This window comes from Amblyraja radiata, chromosome 9 (genome assembly GCF_010909765.2).
Source record: "Amblyraja radiata isolate CabotCenter1 chromosome 9, sAmbRad1.1.pri, whole genome shotgun sequence".
NCBI classification, from domain to species: Eukaryota; Metazoa; Chordata; class Chondrichthyes; order Rajiformes; family Rajidae; genus Amblyraja; species Amblyraja radiata.
Window position 1 is genome coordinate 73,594,253 of NC_045964.1, and position 18,982 is coordinate 73,613,234.

General features: G+C 43.8%; 1 protein-coding gene across 1 annotated transcript in view; it reads right to left on the minus strand.

Annotated features, from left to right (window-relative positions):
* ubr7 (ubiquitin protein ligase E3 component n-recognin 7) overlaps positions 1 to 9,307 on the minus strand; it is a 31,896-nt gene extending 22,589 nt beyond the window's left edge. Inside the window, exons 1-5 of the mRNA XM_033027744.1 lie at positions 9,124 to 9,307; positions 3,467 to 3,600; positions 2,496 to 2,556; positions 1,147 to 1,242; positions 999 to 1,052 (exon numbers count right to left, since the gene is read on the minus strand). Of these exons, the coding sequence (XP_032883635.1) occupies positions 999 to 1,052; positions 1,147 to 1,242; positions 2,496 to 2,556; positions 3,467 to 3,600; positions 9,124 to 9,273 (495 nt within the window). The 5' untranslated portion in view covers positions 9,274 to 9,307. The remainder of the gene's footprint in view (positions 1 to 998; positions 1,053 to 1,146; positions 1,243 to 2,495; positions 2,557 to 3,466; positions 3,601 to 9,123) is intronic.
* Positions 9,308 to 18,982: the final 9,675 nt, after the last annotated feature.

The following is an 18,982-nucleotide window of genomic DNA, read 5'->3' on the forward strand; positions in this document are numbered from 1 at the left end:
AGGATCTGTTGTTCTGGCACCACTACAGTTATTGCCTTCAAGATATACAACCCATCAAATAAATAGTCTGAAGAAGGGTCCCGACCCAAAACGGCAACCATCCTCTTTCACCAGAGATGCTGGCGAACCCCCAGCACTTTGTGTCTATCTTTGGTATAAACTAGCAACTGCAGTTCTTTTTTTTCCTAAATAAATAGTTAAGCTCTTTTGTCTGTGGAATGAGCTGCTAATGGAGCACAGTCTAGATCGACTTGTACAGATCGATCCCGACTATGGTTGCTGTCTGTAGGGAGTTAATGCATCCCTTGTGACCACACTCATAGAAACATAGAAAATAGGTGCAGGAGTAGGCCATTCGGCCCTTCGACCCTGCACCACCATTCAATATGATCATGGCTGATCACTCCTCTCACATTACAAAGATGTACAGGTTTGTAGGTTAATTGCCTTCTGTAAATTGTCCCTAGTGTGAAACTAGTATATGGGTGATCGCTGCTCAGCATGGATCCGGTGGGCCGAAGGGCCTGTTTCCACCAAAGATAGACACAAAAAGCTGGAGTAACTCAGTGGGGCAGGCAGTATCTCTATCTCGAGAAGGAATGGGTGACGTTTCAGGTCGAGACCTTTCTTTAAACGCTGCATGTTTAAAACTAAAATTAAGATTGTAATAATCAGCCAGTTGTCACTACTGACAGTATGCTATATATGTTATAAAGGCATGCATATTAAATCTCAAAATCATAGGTTCATTAATTATAAGAGCAGAACTAGGCCATTCGGCCCATCAAATCTACTCCGCCATTCAATCACGGCTGATCTATCTTATTCCAGGTGATGCAAGTGTCGAAACAGAATGTAGAATCTGTGCTATTAGATATTTAAAGCAAACACTAGACTACAGAGAAAAGTCATAAAATTGTTAAGATGATTACAAAATGTTAAGATTAATAGAACCTAACGTTACAAAAACTCCCACTATAAGCAAACAGATGTCTCACCCTTCCATGGAACCAGTCTTCACACACCACACACTGAATCATTTCATCCGGGGTCTAAGAAACAAGAAGACAGGGTTTCGGTGAGGCAATTGCTGCAGAGCCCAGCAAGGTAATGCTGCAAGTTCTAGCCAAGGTCTTCATATCTCACCTCATCTTCAGGGTCTGGATAAGGTCTCTTGCAGGTGCAGTACAGCCCAAAGAAGTTGTCATTATATTTATTGGTACAATTTGTTTTTTCTTTCTCCTGGTTAAAGAAAAAGCAAAAACCAGAGATGAGTTTCAGAAAATCCTATTGAACATTGAACGTCTACCATTGAACAGCCTAATACAGACAATAATTAAAGGACTTTTATATTGAATTAATGGTGACCATCCTGTTTAAAGAGTAAAGTAGGGAGAGGTAGATGGAGTCGGCATGAAAATTGAAAAAATGTTAAATTCCATGTGAAATTTCTGGAAAATGAAAGAGAAACATCAGCACTGGAGTCAATGGTGATCAGTCACCAATTTTGTCTCCACAGTTCTAGAGACTACAGGCCTGGATCTGTGAATGAATGAAAACACAATGGCAACATTCTGGACCCTGGCAAGTTACAAAAGCCCTCAACACAAAATCTCAGACAAAGAGTCAAACATTTAAAAACCAATCACTCGGTTTCTACAAGTTTAATTTAGTTGAGAGATACAGTGGGGAAACAGGCCCTTCTGCCCACTGGTTCTATCCTACACACCAGGGACAATTACCCTACACACCTGCACGTCTTTGGAATGCAGGAGGAAACCGGAGCACCCGGGGAAAACCCACATGGTCACAGGGAGAATTTACAAACTCTGTGCAGACAGCACCAGTAGTCAGGATCGAACCAGGGTCTCTGGCGTCACAAGGCAGCAACTCTACCGCTGCACCACCATGCTGCCCATTTCCCAGAACTGTATTATCTATCATATTGTATTATCTATCATACAACCACCTTCACCCATTCATCTTCCTCTATTCTTCCACAACTCATTCACTTCACATTCCACCATAATAATTTATTCTCTGTCACCTTCACTCTGGTTTCTCTCCTTTCCTCATTTCATCGGTGGACTATTACCTCAGTAATCCACTTCTTCATTCCCTTACCATTATTATTGCCGCTCTTTGTATTGTATTGTATTGTATTCAAATTTATTGTCATTGTCTCAGTTAGAGACAACGAAATGAATTTCCTTACAGGCAGTATCATAAAAATAAATAAATAAATAATAATTAATAATAAAACATATTAAAAATAAAATAGAATTATTTAAAAATTCTTCCCATTACTTGTTCACCTTTCCCTCACCCACCCTGCCTTTCCTCAGAATTAAGACATCCATAAAAAGTGCAAGGAGCCTCTGGGCCTTTGACAGAGGTGAAAGAATTCTCATATACAACAGCTTCAATGCTAGCAACTCAGTTAAGAAATGTTTTTAAATATAATCAGCACAGGGTAAACTTAAATGGAAACTTACTGAGAAAAACTTGCATTGCAGATCACTAAACTTACTGTTCCCACAGTCGCAGCGGAAATTTCTAGAACAAAGCAGAAGGTTAATGAGTAGATCACCTTCATTGTTTATTAGTGACAGAAATCATCATCCTCAATTCAAGGTTACGATCGGACAACATCTCTCCTCGGGCTGTCGTTGCAATGCTATTTTTATGCCGATGAGAGATATAGTTAGATCGTAAGCAAGAGTTGAGTTTTATATTATGCACTATCTAGATGTGACAGGACTTCACCAAAGATCATTGCTGTATGTTGCTTAAAATAAAATAATAACCATGCCTGCTAAAAGCGGGCAAGCATTTAGTTTAGTTCAGAGATACACAGAGCGGAAACTGGCCCTTCTGCCCATCGAGTCCACACCGACCAGCGATCCCCCCACACCAACACTATCCTTCAAACATTAAGGACATTTTTGTTTAAATGCTTGTACCAAGCCAATTAACGTACAAACCTGTATGTCTTTGGAGTGTGGGAGGAAACCGGAGCTTCCCGGAGAAAGCCCACGCAGGTCACCGGGGGAACGTAGAACGCATGTGCCCCAGCATCTTGGTGTAGTTAATTTGTTCGGATTACTTTCTCTGGCAGACTGCAGGGGTACGTGCTGAGGGACTCACTGAAGCTTGGAGCAGCCAACACCAAAGCTCTGTGGGGGAGGGCCACAGCCTAGGGGCCTTCTGTTCCATGGCATTGGGTGGGAAGGTCTGGTAGAGACACCCCTTAAACAAGGGAAGGGATATCACCCCCAGGAGCCACAGGAGTAGCAAAGGTGCTGAGTTGAAGTATAGTTTGCCAACATTACCGAATATAACACTAATAAATGTACAGGTGCTAAGAATGCCAAAAGAGTTTCCACACTGTTCCTGTTTTGTATATATATTTTTAAATTCAGAATAAAGTTTATTTTTTGGAATTTTACCAAAATAAAAATCATACCTTTTTGTATACAATTCAAAGAGCTCATGGCCTTCATGGCACTTGTAGCTGCAAGCCAAGCAGATGCCCGCAGGCTGCCCGCCCTTTGGCGTACAGGTGTTGCAAGCATACAACGCCTGCCTCTTCACGTAGCCCTGCACAAGGACAAATGGGACAGTCATTTCAGAAAGACAGATAAGAAGTGATATCACCCTCGCTCAGGAGCAGCGATAGGTGGTTAATGCATCAATTACCGCAGGGAGTCCTCAAGAGGCAGACAGTGTGACTAAACAAACCTCAGGAGGAGTTAGTGGAGAGAAACCATATAACCATATAACAATTACAGCACGGAAACAGGCCATCTCGACCCTTCTAGTCCGCGCCGAACACGTATTCTCCCCTAGTCCCATATACCTGCGCTCAGACCATAACCCTCCATTCCTTTCCCGTCCATATAACTATCCAATTTATTTTTAAATGATAAAAACGAACCTGCCTCCACCACCTTCACTGGAAGCTCATTCCACACAGCCACCACTCTCTGAGTAAAGAAGTTCCCCCTCATGTTACCCCTAAACTTATGTCCCTTAATTCTCAAGTCATGTCCCCTTGTTTGAATCTTCCCTACTCTCAGTGGGAAAAGCTTATCCACGTCAACTCTGTCTATCCCTCTCATCATTTTAAAGACCTCTATCAAGTCCCCCCTTAACCTTCTGCGCTCCAAAGAATAAAGCCCTAACTTGTTCAACCTTTCTCTGTAACTTAGTTGCTGAAACCCAGGCAACATTCTAGTAAATCTCCTCTGTACGCTCTCTATTTTGTTGACATCCTTCCTATAATTAGGCGACCAAAATTGTGCCCCATACTCCAGAATTGGCCTCACCAATGCCTTGTACAATTTTAACATTACATCCCAACTTCTATACTCAATGCTCTGATTTATAAAGGCCAGCACACCAAAAGCTTTCTTTACCACCCTATCTACATGAGATTCCACTTTCAGGGAACTGTGCACAGTTATTCCCAGATCCCTCTGTTCACCTGCATTCTTCAATTCCCTACCATTTACCATGTACGTCCTATTTTGATTTGTCCTGCCAAGATGTAGCACCTCACACTTATCAGCATTAAACTCCATCTGCCATCTTTCAGTCCACTCTTCCAACTGGCATAAATCTCTCCGTAGACTTTGAAAATCTGCTTCATTATCCACAACCCCACCTATCTTAGTATCATCTGCATACTTACTAATCCAATTTACCACACCATCATCCAGATCATTGATGTACATGACAAACAACAGTGGACCCAACACAGATCCCTGTGGCACCCCACTAGTCACTGGCCTCCAACCTGACAAACAACCATCCACCATTACTCTCTGGCATCTCCCATTCAGCCACGGTTGAATCCATCTTGCTACTCCACCATTAATACCCAACCATTGAACCTTCTTAACCAACCTTCCATGAGGAACCTTGTCAAAGGCCTTACTGAAGTCCATATATACAACATCCACTGCTTTACCCTCATCAATTTCCCAAGTAACCTCTTCAAAAAATTCAAGAAGATTAGTCAAACATGACCTTACAGGCACAAATCCATGTTGACTGTTCCTAATCAGACCCTGTTTATCCAGATGCTTATATATATTATCTCTAAGTATCCTTTCCATTAATTTGCCCACCACTGACGTCAAACTAACAGGTCTATAATTGCTAGGTTTACTCTTAGAACCCTTTTTAAACAATGGAACAACATGCGCAGTACGCCAATCCTCCGGCACTATTCCCGTTTCTAATGACATTTGAAATATTTCTGTCATAGCCCCTGCTATTTCTACACTAACTTCCCTCAATGTCCTAGGGAATATCCTGTCCGGACCTGGAGACTTATCCACTTTTATATTTCTCAAAAGTGTCAGTACTTCCTCTTCTTTGAATCTCATAGTTTCCATAGCTACTTTACTTGTTTCCCTTACCTCACATAATTCAATATCCTTCTCCTTGGTGAATACCGAAGAAAATAAATTGTTCAATATCTCCCCCATCTCTTTTGGCTCTGCAGATAGCTGTCCACTCTGACTCTCTAATGGACCAATTTTATCCCTCGTTATCCTTTTGCTATTAATATAGCTGTAGAAACCCTTTGGATTTACTTTCACCTTACTTGCCAAAGCAACCTCATATCTTCTTTTAGCTTTTCTAATTTCTTTCTTAAGATTCTTTTTACATTCTTTATACTCCTCAAGCACCTCATTTACTTCATGCTGCCTATAATTATTGTAGATCTCCCTCTTTTTCCGAACCAAGTATCCAATTTCCCTTGAAAACCATGGCTCTTTCCAATTTTTACTATTTCCTTTCAACCGAACAGGGACATAAAGATTCTGTACTCTTAAAATTTCACCTTTAAATGTACTCCATTTCTCTTCCACATCTTTCCCATAAAACAAACTGTCCCAATTCACTCCTTTTAAATCCTTTCGCATCTCCTCAAAGTTAGCCTTTCTCCAATCAAAAATCTCAACCCTAGGTCCAGTTCTGACCCTCTCCATAATTATATTGAAACTAATGGTATTGTGATCACTGGTCCCGAACTGTTCCCCAACGCATACCTCTGCCACCTGACCCATCTCATTTCCTAACAGGAGGTCCAGCACCGCCCCTTCTCTAGTAGGTACTTCTATGTATTGCTGCAAAAAACTATCCTGCACACATTTTACAAACTCCAACCCATCCAGCCCATTTACAGAATGTGTTTCCCAGTCTATGTGTGGAAAATTGAAATCTCCCACAATCACTACCTTGTGCTTACTACTAATATCTGCAATCTCCTTACATATTTGCTCTTCCAATTCTCGCTCCCCATTTGGCGGTCTATAATACACCCCTATAAGTGTTGCTACCCCTTTCCCATTTCTCAGTTCCACCCAAATAGCCTCCCTAGACGAGCCCTCTAATCTATCCTGCCAAAGCACTTGGTGCATTGTGAAGGGCCTTTATCTCTAAACTAGAACACTGCTAAGATCATGGATGGCTCAATGAGAGTTTGATTTCCACCACCACAGCACGAGACACCTTTTGGTACTATGGCTGGGAGAGAGACAAAAAGGATCAAATGAGTTTCAGGAAAGTTAAGGCAAGAATTTGGGAACTATCAGCACAATCAAGGATCTAGTACAGGAAGTAGCGAGGTTTTGATCCAACAGAAAGGGATTATTTTCCAACAGAAAAGTTTTAGGCTGGCAGAAGACGTAAAAAAACATAACATTACATAAACAAGCTACTTCAGTATATTTAGCAACCCATGAATTACACAAATGTAACTCTACTCCCCAGCAGCAATGCAAAAGGGCCTGTGGGTGTTTCAGTAATAATTTGTTTATCATCTACATCGAACGCTGTGGTCAAAAAGGCTTTTGGCACATTGGCCTTCATCAGTCAGAGTATTGCGTATAGAAGTTGGGAGGTCATGTTGCAGTTGTATAAGACGTTGGTGAGACCACATTTAGGATATTGTGTTCAGTTCTTGGCACCATGTTATAGGAAAGATATTGTCAAGCGTGAAAGGGTTCAAAGAAGACTTATGAGATTGGTGCCAGGACCAGAGGGTGTGAGCGAAAGGGAGAGGTTGAGTAGGCTGGGTCCCTGGTTCAAACAAGAGACTGCAGAAAGCAGCAAGACGCTCAGTCCTAAATGTTCAATGTGCAGAGAGTGAGTGGGTGGCTGGACTCTGGGCCCACAGTGTTGAGGACGATAGGGGAGCTTCTGTTGCTGGTATCTCCGTTACTTCCTCTAGCCCCGTCTCTGTTGCTGTGTCTACTTTCTCTATCTCTGCCTCTACCCCTGCACCAACCCTGCCAGTGTTGCTGTCTCTCTCTATCCCCCTGCCAGTGTTGCTGTCTCTCTCTATCCCCCTGCCAGTGTTGCTGTCTCTCTCCCTCCCTCCCCCCCCTCCTCTCTGCCAGTGTTGCTGTTTCACTCTCTCTCTCTCTCTCTCTCTCTCTCCTGCCAGTGTTGTTGTTTCTCTCTCTCTCCTGCCAGTGTTGTTGTTTCTCTCTCTCTCTCTCTCTCTCTCTCTCCTGCCAGTGTTGTTGTTGTTTCTCTCTCTCTATTCCCTTGCCAGTGTTGCTCTGTCTCTCTCCTTCCTCCTCTCTGCCAGTGTTGCTCTCTCTCTCTATCCCCCTGCCAGTGTTGTTGTCAGGGGCCATGCATCAGCGCCATGTATCAACGTTCCGCAAACAGAACCCCACGACAGTTCGCCGGCCAATCGCAGCAGCTGCAACACATTACGTAAAAATGGCGCCAGAGCGTCGCGGGAAAGTGGCCGGGGAGAGGGAGAGGGAGAGGAACCCCCAGAGGAGCCCCATCCCCCCGGCCAGAGGAGCCCCATCCCCCCGGCCAGAGGAACCCCATCCCCGGCCAGAGGAGCCCCCATCCCCGGCCAGAGGAGCCCCATCCCCGGCCAGAGGAGCCCCCATCCCCGGCCAGAGGAGCCCCATCCCCGGCCAGAGGAGCCCCATCCCCGGGGACAACACACCGCCTGCAAATAAATAAAACCTCGCGGCTTACATGCAAAACAATCTCCCCTCCCCACATACATAAACATTTCACCCCCAGCCAGAAAGCAGAGGCCACGGCAATCCACCGTCAGCTGCTTCTGTTGGACGCGCCTCTTTGTTTATTATTATAACGAACATATCGCATTGAGACGTTTGTCCAGCATGAAATTAATCCATGCAATTGAACCGCTCCAGTTGGTGTTGGGGGGGGGGGGATACAAGCCGATGCACAATTGATCGCTACAAGGTTGTGTTATGTTGGACCGAGCCCGGTTCATCCCCGCCCCTGGATCCGATTGCTTTAAAACCACGCAATGAATATATAGACAGGACCGTATAGACAGACACAGATAGACAGACTGACTGGACCCACACACTGACCCCTACACAGATAGACACACTAGACCCACACACTGACTCCTACACGTATAGACACACTAGACCCACACACTGACTCCTACACGTATAGACACACTAGACCCACACACTGACTCCTACACGTATAGACACACTAGACCCACACACTAGACCCACACTGACCCCTACACGTATAGACACACTAGACCCACACTGACCCCTACACAGATAGACACACTGGACCCACACTGACTCCTACACGTATAGACACACTAGACCCACACTGACCCCTACACAGACAGACACACTAGACCCACACACATATAGACACACTAGACCCACACTGACCCCTACACAGATAGACACACTGGACCCACACTGACTCCTACACGTATAGACACACTAGACCCACACTGACTACTACACAGACCCACACTGACTCCTACACGTATAGACACACTGGACCCACACTGACCCCTACACAGACAGACACACTAGACCCACACACATATAGACACACTAGACCCACACTGACCCCTACACAGACAAGACACACTGGACCCACACTGACCCCTACACAGATAGACACACTGGACCCACACTGACCCCTACACAGATAGACACACTAGACCCACACTGACCCCTACACAGACAGACACACTAGACCCACACACTGACCCCTACACGTATAGACACACTAGACCCACACACTGGACCCACACACTGACCCCTACACGTATAGACACACTGGACTCGCCTCCGAGTAAGAGCATTTATCGGAGTCGCTGCCACCCAACACCGCACAGGCTTCACTCTCCAACAATTCATTCTCTTCCAGAACCTCAGCCAAGGACACGATGGGATCGTCCGCCAGCGGCCGCTTCTGCTTGTCTTCGTTTGCCGCCATCTCCAACTATGTAAAGACTTCCGGGTTGTGGCCTATTTAATGCTGTAGTTCCCCCTCCCCCCACTCCCCACCCACCAGACTAACTGTATGTGTGTGTGTGTATGCAAAGCCTTGCGTTGGGGGCAACATGCAACTTTTGGCCAGGCCTGTGTTTTTAATTGTTACGTGAATTTAAACCGGGCTGCAGTTTAAAGAGGCGCCTGGGTCAAAGTGCGGAGGTGATAGGGAGCAAGGGTGGTGGTAGTGGGGCAAGGTCGTGGGGGGTGGGTGGTGGTGGTGGTGGTGGTGGGGCAAGGTCGTGGCCAAAGCGGGGCTGGGATGGCGGAGTGTGAAGTATGGGGGGAGCTGACGGACAGGAGCGGTGAGAGCCGCCGTTTCTCCGCCCCGGCCCGATGCAACATACGAGGCATTCTCCGCGGCGTCCGCCACCTCCAGGAACAGCTGGGTGGCGCCTTGAACGAAATGGTCCTGCAGGAAAAACAGAAGCAGCAACTGGACGTGGAGAGAGCGGCCTCTGGCTCTGGTGGGTCTGGAGCTCGGAACCCAGCTTGTCTATGTATCTATGTGTGTGTCTGTGTATCTATGTGTATGTGTCTGTGTATCTATGTGTGTGTCTGTGTATCTATGTGTGTGTCTATGTATGTGTCTGTGTATCTATGTGTGTGTGTGTGTGTGTCTATGTATGTGTCTATGTGTGTGTGTCTATGTGTGTGTGTGTGTATGTATGTGTCTGTGTGTCTATGTGTGTGTCTGTGTGTCTATGTATGTGTCTGTGTATCTATGTGTGTGTGTCTATGTATGTGTCTGTGTGTCTATGTATGTGTCTGTGTCTATGTATGTGTGTGTCTTTGTATGTGTCTGTGTGTATCTATCTATGTATGTGTCTGTGTATGTATGTGTGTGTCTTTGTATGTGTCTGTGTATCTATGTGTGTGTGTGTATCTATGTATGTGTCTGTGTATCTATGTGTCTGTGTATCTATGTATGTGTCTGTATCTATGTATGTGTGTGTGTATCTATGTGTGTGTGTGTATCTATGTATGTGTCTGTGTATCTATGTATGTGTGTGTATCTATGTATGTCTGTGTATCTATGTATGTCTGTGTATCTATGTATGTCTGTGTATCTATGTATCCGCGCAAAGCGGGCTGTTAGTTATATGATCAGTAGATTATGTTTGCGAATGCTCAGATTAGGGTAAGGACATGAGCACTACGGTTTGTTTTTACCCGTTTAAGTATTGAACACATTGCTTACTATTCAGTACCTCTTCTCTCTTAAAATGTCATGGATTCATACAGTATAGAAACGGGCCCTTCGGCCAACATGTACCATCTCCATTAGACCCGCCTGTCTGCGTTTGACCCACATCCCTTTAAACCCTCCTCTCATTCTGCTCCCCTATATTGCTTTGGTTCCCTTTCCATCATCCTTGTATTCTTCCCTTTAAAAAAAAAAAAAGAGTAATAATTTTTATAATACTTTAAGTCTTCCAATTTGTTTTGTTCTCATTACTATACTTACCAAACCCCCTGTGATGTGTTTATAAACTTAAACGCTTGTAATGTGGGTGAATATTTTTCACCATAGAAAAATATTCCAGACAAGCTCCTGTTGAAATTGGTTTGAATGATAAATTGTGAGCAGGATTTCAGGATAACACGCTGTGTATTCTTCAGAAATAAGTTTCAGCTTCTCAATGCCATATTTAATGCCTCTGGGTAAGCTTCCTTATTATTGCATTGCGGTAACAAAGTAGATACTGACTAACGGCACAAGCTTTTGACCATGGGTCAAAAGTTCTATCAACTAAGACCAGGCATACACTCTGTTTCTCTAGTATAGATCCCTCCAACTTTACCCCAACTATAATCTATCTTCTAAAAATTCAAACCAAATAGTTGTCCTTTTTGTTACAGTTCAGAATTGAGAATGTGTATTTTTTTTTAAGTTGTTCTCATGAAGTGAATTGGTGGAAAGGGGAATAGACCAAACGCAATCTGAACACAATACTCCAAATGTGGTCTCACCAATGTAACACAGCATCTGATCCGTGAGGGACACCACTAATTACAGGCCTCCAGTCTGAAAAACAACCTTCCACCATCTGAAGAAGGGTCTCGACCCGAAACGTTGCCTATTTCCTTCGCTCCATAGATGCTGCCTCACCCGCTGAGTTTCTCCAGCATTTTTGTCTACCTTCCACCATCACCCTCTGTTTAATTCCATGAAGCCAATTCTCTATCCATTCAGCTGTCTCTCCTTGGATCCCATGCAATCTAACCTTCCAGAGCAGCCTGCCATGTGGAACCTTCTCAAATGTCCTGTTGAAGTCTGTTTGGACAACATTTATGACCTTGCCCTCATCATTCCTTTTTGTTACTTCTTCAAGATCAGATTTTTAAGACATGATCTCCCACGTACAAAACCACACCGACTATCCCTAATTAGCCCCTGTCTATCCATAGACATCTTATCCCTCAGAATCCTCTCCAATAACTTGCCTATCACGGCTCACTTGTGTAGCCCAACAGCTTACTGGTTCCCAGGATTTTCCTTGCAGCCCTTCTTGAATGGAGGCACAGCAACTCAGCGAGCCTGTGATAATATCTGGCAAGCAATCTATTTACAAAAGCAAGTTACTGTGAATACTGCAAATCTAAAGTAAAAAGAGAAAATGCTGGAAATACCCGAGTATGAACAGATATTGCCAGGTGCTGAATATCTCCAGCAAGTTCAGTGTATAAACTAACTTTAGATATTGTGATAAATGCTTTTAAAGCATTTTGATGCTGTCCTCTGTATATTAGTTTTGAATTTTACATGAACCAGTCAAAATAATTGATCAGGACAACTGTTGTACTTGTCAGCCCCTTCCCAACCGCCCCCCATCCAGTCCTCTGTTATCGGTCCCCTCATCTGCTTTTGTACAACACTATCCAGTTCCTACTTCTTGGTGTGAAGGTACAGTCTCCTTATCCCAAGTTGCCTCACATCATTGCTTTCCGGATTCTGTTTTTGTACCCTGTAGCCTTGTCAAAGGCAAAAAATCAAACTTGGATCTCTTCATCCCTCTATCCCTGTTTCTGCTTACTCCTTCTGATCAAAAGAATCTCTGCCATCCTGTCGAAATATCACCCCAATGTAGTTTAAATCAAATTTGACCTGCTCTCTTTTGTTAAAGTGGTCTTGAATAAGAATTGCGCATTAATTAAATGGACAGCAAAAGATAATTTTTAATGAAACTTGTACGCCTTGCAATTTTATGAAACAGTACATTTTTTTAGAAATACGGTACAGATGTGGAGGGGGGTAATAGTAGGCAGGCAGGACTCGGTCAGGTTCTAACAAAGTGCGATAGAATCTACTATCTAAGCATACTTTCAAAATAGCTGAATAATTATGTGATCAGAGTCGGTTGGATTTGCATTGCTATTGGAAATATTAATTTAGATTTTGGTGGAAGCGATGTGTATATTAATCTAGTAACTCCGGAGCCGATATTGTTACACTATCATTTATGAAGGGCAGCTTAACCTCTAGCCATGTAAAATAGCATGCAAATGTTATGCAAAAAAGGTCTGTTCAGACGAATCCCAGTTTACAATTGAGAAGGTTTTTGACTCGAAGCATAATTGATTCCTTTTCTCCAGAGATGTTGCCGGACCTGTTGAGTTACTCTACCATTCTGTGTCTATCCCCAGTTTACAATTGTTGCCGTTTAATCTCGTAGATCGCTTGCTGCCTTCTCCATCCTCAGCCAGTAAGATTAGAACTCCCAACACATTTTGAGTGCAAGAAAATTCCTAAACTCTTTTAGTTCTACCTTAAATGTTACACCCCCCCCCCCCCCCCCCCCCCCCCCCCCCTGCATGGGAAAATAGTCACTTTCTATTCCCTCTGTTTAAACCTCTGATGCTACGTCCTGTGAAAATCTCCCGTCAGCTTTCTCTGAAGGGAATTTCAAGATATTCGCTCAGGATAGAAACCTTTCTTCACTTTGTGTCACAGAGGGTTGAAGGTTGTTTTGTTTTCTATTTTCAAGGCATTATTTTATTTAGAAATCTTGAAGGTCATCCTTGAAGAGCTGAGAAATGGATAACATCTTTATGTTGCAGTACAATAGAAATAATCAAAAATGCTGGAAATCAGAAATGAAAACCGAAAATGCAGGAAATGGTTCAGCTGACCAGCCTGCATTTATTGATGGTGTTTTTCCTGCTACTTTTCCTCTTTATTGGCCTGGAATTATTCCCCCCCAAAATTTCACTGCTTCCGAGTCATTCCTTTTTCTCCCTTCTCCCATTGAGCAGAAGATACGGAAGACAGAACGTTTTGCACCACCAGACTCGGACACAGCTTCTTCCCCTGTGTTTTCAGACTTCCACAAGCTAGGGTACTGTCCAATTCACTTTGCGGACATTGATGATGGAGCTGGTGCACTACAATGCTGAGATGTTTTACTACACTCTGCATCTTCCCCTGTGCTTTCCCTATTGTAATTGAGTTTGACTTGATTGTATTTATATATCCGTAATATCTAATTGGATAGCATGCAAAACAAAGCTTTTCACTGTACCTCGGTATACGTGACAATACAAAACCTAAACCTAAAATAGGCTCTTCCTCAATCCACCCACATGTGCTGAAGGTAGTAATGATGATGAAATTCACCAGTACCTGCCTTGTGAGAGGTGACTTGAAATTTGGAGAGTGGGCCATGTTTTCCAGAGTCACCCTGTGAACATTCATTGTTGTAAGCCAGTGTGGACGGTTGTGTAGAGGACCTTGGTCTTGGGGATATTGCATGTAAGAGTCATTTATTCTTGTATACTTTGAGGAACAAGTCAATAGTGTCCTGGAACTCGGCGTAATATAGTAACAGGAATGAGAAAATCAACTCCCTTTGTTATTATTTAATTTGGAATAAAGTTCTTGACTGTTTGATCGTGTACTTCATGCAAGATTCCATGCAGTGTTTACTGTGTGTAGGTGCCGTCTAATGAATAATACAGTTTGGGATTTATCAGAAGAAGGGTTTCGGCCCGAAATGTTGTCTATTTCCTTCGCTCCATAGGTGCTGCCTCACCCGCTGAGTTTCTCCAGCATATTTGTCTACCTTGGGATTTATAAGGTTTTTTTTCCCCTTGACCAGTGGCAGTGAATGAATGCCCTAATGCAAATGGAGATGGTTTGGTTGGAGGTAATAATTTAAGATCGCGATGACTATCTTTGTTAATTCAGAAATGTATCTGGAAATATGGTGGTGCAGCAGGTAGAGTTGATGCCTTGCAACGCCAGAGACCCAGGTTCAATCCTGACTGGGTGCTGTCTGTACGGAGTTTGTACATTCTCCCCGTGAGCGAGTGGGTTTTCGCAGGTACCCCGATTCCCTCCTCTACTCCATTGTAAATTGGCCTTGGTGTGTAGGGATAGTGTTAGTGTTTGGGGACGACATTGACTCAATGGACCAACGGGCCTGTTTTCACACTGCCTCTGCACTAAACTAAATCACCAATATGTGAATAATGGTGTTGTCCATTAGCTGTGGCATCTGAATTGAAGGGAAGCAGATTGCCATTTATCAGTGAGAAGTAAAATGGAGTTGATGCTGGTCCTCCAACCCCCACCCAACTCTGCATCTGATGTTACAGCTCCACATTGCATCTCATATGTCTATGGCCTTTTTTTCTTTTCCACCCTTGGCTTTTTGTTTTATGCTGCTTGCTTGACTGGATAGGATTCATTCTCGGCTTCAACAACAAAAAAGCTTTGAATTTATTTTTCATCGATGGGAAAAATCCTCAGGGCTGGCTCAGCGGAGGACCGTGAGTAAGATGGCCAAAAATCACAGCAATACAGGGTAGCGTTTTTTCTAAAATCACTATACAGCGCAGACAGGAAGTGGCCAAGATGAGACTTTTAATTATATAAATATAATTATATAAATATAATTGAAAAGGAAGTCATAAGTTGTCAATGCCAAAAGTTGCACATTAATTAATTCAACAAATTAGAAAATGAGATCGAAAAAGGGGGTGGGGTGTCGAATGGGCTAGTGGAGGATGGAGTTAAAGGGAAAGGGTTTCTTAAATGTGTGAGCGTAGAGACAGAGGGGTGTAAAATGAGGGTAGAAGCAATAGGTAGCAAGGTGAAAAGTAAAAGTGGCAGGCCGGAACATCCAGGGCAAAAATCAAAAAGGGCCACTTTTCAACAAAATTGTATAAGGGGTAAGAGTGTTGTAAAAACAAGCCTGAAGGCTTTGTGTTTCAATGCAAGGAGCATTCGTAATAAGGTGGATGAGTTGAATGTGCAGATAGCTATTAATGACTGTGATATAGTTGGGATCACGGAGACATGGCTCCAGGGTGACCAAGGCTGGGAGCTGAACATCCAGGGATATTCAATATTCAGGAGGGATAGAGAGAAAGGAAAAGGAGGTGGGGTAGCGTTGCTGATTAGAGAGGAGATTAACGCAATGGAAAGGAAGGACATTAGTTTGCAGGATGTGGAATCGGTATGGGTAGAGCTGCGAAACACTAAGGGGCAGAAAACGCTGGTGGGTGTTGTGTACAGGCCACCTAACAGTAGTAGTGAAGTTGGAGATGGTATCAAACAGGAAATTAGAAATGCGTGCGACAAAGGCAAAACCGTTATAATGGGTGACTTCAATCTACATATAGATTGGGTGAATCAAATTGGCAGGGGTGCTGAGGAAGAGGATTTTTTGGAATGTATGCGGGATAGTTATCTAAATCAACATGTAGAGGAACCAACGAGAGAGCAGGCTATTTTAGACTGGGTATTGAGTAATGAGGAAGGGTTAGTTAGCAGTCTTGTTGTACGTGCCCCCTTGGGCAAGAGTGACCATAATATGGTTGAGTTCTTCATTAGGATGGAGAGTGACATTGTTAATTCAGAAACAATGGTTCTGAACTTAAAGAAAGGTAACTTTGAGGGTATGAGACGTGAATTGGCCAAGATTGACTGGCAATTAATTCTAAAAGGGTTGACGGTGGATATGCAATGGAAGACATTTAAAGACTGCATGGATGAACTACAAAAATTGTTCATCCCAGTTTGGCAAAAGAATAAATCAGGGAAGGTAGTGCATCCGTGGATAACAAGGGAAATCAGGGATAGTATCAAAGCGAAGGATGATGCGTACAAATTAGCCAGAAAAAGCAGCATACCGGAGGACTGGGAGAAATTCAGAGACCAGCAGAGGAGGACAAAGGGCTTAATTAGGAAAGGAAAAATAGATTATGAAATGAAAACTGGCAGGGAACATAAAAACTGACTGCAAAAGTTTTTATAGATATGTGAAAAGAAAGAGATTAGTTAAAACAAATGTAGGTCCCTTGCAGTCAGAAACAGGTGAGTTGATCATGGGGAACAAGGATATGGCGGACCAATTGAATAACTACTTTGGTTCCGTCTTCACTAAGGAAGACATAAATAATCTGCCGGAAATAGCAGGGGACCGCGGGTCAAAGGAGTTGGAGGAATTGAGTGAAATCCAGGTTAGCCGGGAAGTGGTGTTGGGTAAATTAAATGGATTAAAGGCCGATAAATCCCCAGGGCCAGATAGGCTGCATCCCAGAGTACTTAAGGAAGTAGCTCCAGAAATAGTGGATGCATTAGTAATAATCTTTCAAAACTCTTTAGATTCTGGAGTAGTTCCTGAGGATTGGCGGGTAGCAAACGTAACCCCACTTTTTAAGAAGGGAGGGAGAGAGAAAACGGGGAATTACAGACCAGTTAGTCTAACATCGGTAGTGGGGAAACTGCTAGAGTCGGTTATTAAAGATGGGATAGCAGCACATTTGGAAAGTGGTGAAATCATTGGACAAAGTCAGCATGGATTTACAAAAGGTAAATCATGTCTGACGAATCTTATAGAATTTTTCGAGGATGTAACTAGTAGCGTGGATAGGGGAGAACCAGTGGATGTGGTGTATCTGGACTTCCAGAAGGCTTTCGACAAGGTCCCACATAAGAGATTAGTTTACAAACTTAAAGCACACGGCATTGGGGGTTCAGTATTGATGTGGATAGAGAACTGGCTGGCAAACAGGAAGCAAAGAGTAGGAGTAAACGGGTCCTTTTCACAATGGCAGGCAGTGACTAGTGGGGTACCGCAAGGCTCAGTGCTGGGACCCCAGCTATTTACAATATATATTAATGATCTGGATGAGGGAATTGAAGGCAATATCTCCAAGTTTGCGGATGACACTAAGCTGGGGGGCAGTGTTAGCTGTGAGGAGGATGCTAGGAGACTGCAAGGTGACTTGGATAGGCTGGGTGAGTGGGCAAATGTTTGGCAGATGCAGTATAATGTGGATAAATGTGAGGTTCTCCATTTTGGTGGCAAAAACAGGAAAGCAGACTATTATCTAAATGGTGGCCGACTAGGAAAAGGGGAGATGCAGCGAGACCTGGGTGTCATGGTACACCAGTCATTGAAAGTGGGCATGCAGGTGCAGCAGGCAGTGAAGAAAGCGAATGGTATGTTAGCTTTCATAGCAAAAGGATTTGAGTACAGGAGCAGGGAGGTTCTACTGCAGTTGTACAGGGTCTTGGTGAGACCACACCTGGAGTATTGCGTACAGTTTTGGTCTCCAAATCTGAGGAAGGACATTATTGCCATAGAGGGAGTGCAGAGAAGGTTCACCAGACTGATTCCTGGGATGTCAGGACTGTCTTATGAAGAAAGACTGGATAGACTTGGTTTATACTCTCTAGAATTTAGGAGATTGAGAGGGGATCGTATAGAAACTTACAAAATTCTTAAGGGGTTGGACAGGCTAGATGCAGGAAGATTGCTCCCGATGTTGGGGAAGTCCAGGACAAGGGGTCACAGCTTAAGGATAAGGGGGAAATCCTTTAAAACCGAGATGAGAAGAACTTTTTTCACACAGAGAGTGGTGAATCTCTGGAACTCCCTGCCACAGAGGGTAGTCGAGGCCAGTTCATTGGCTATATTTAAGAGGGAGTTAGATGTGGCCCTTGTGGCTAAGGGGATCAGAGGGTATGGAGAGAAGGCAGGTACGGGATACTGAGTTGGATGATCAGCCATGATCATATTGAATGGCGGTGCAGGCTCGAAGGGCCGAATGGCCTACTCCTGCACCTAATTTCTATGTCTATGTTTCTATGTAAGTAAGCTCCATCTAGTGTGCCAATGCCAATATTACACCATGGGGAGCCTAAGTGCTTAAGATATATGTATATATGACGTGAATATGACTAATAATATGTAATTATGTATCATTATATAAATAATATCTATATTACTAAAAGTCTGATCTTGACCGCTTTTGGCCCACTGTGCTGCGATTTCCGAGAAAACGCCACCACCTACGGCCGTCATTTTTGGCCACCTCGCTCAGAGCCCCCCTCTGCCTTCCGGGACCAGAGGATTTTTCCCATCGATGAAAAATCAGAGAGATATTTTTTTTTAAATCCCCATTTTCTCTGCTGCCCCCGCTGGCGGCAAGGGGGAGGGACTATAAAACCCGGAAGTGTCGTGCCTCACTCAGTCTCTGCCAGACCCAGGAAGCGAGAGGGTCACGGCTCTCTGAGCTGTGAATAGCACTGAACGCACGTCTACTCCACGGTGAGCCCCCTCAATGTGGCTGCTGCCAAATTGTTTGCCTTTTTATTTTAAGTTTGTGTTCACAAATGAATTTTGGTTGTCAGGTGGCTG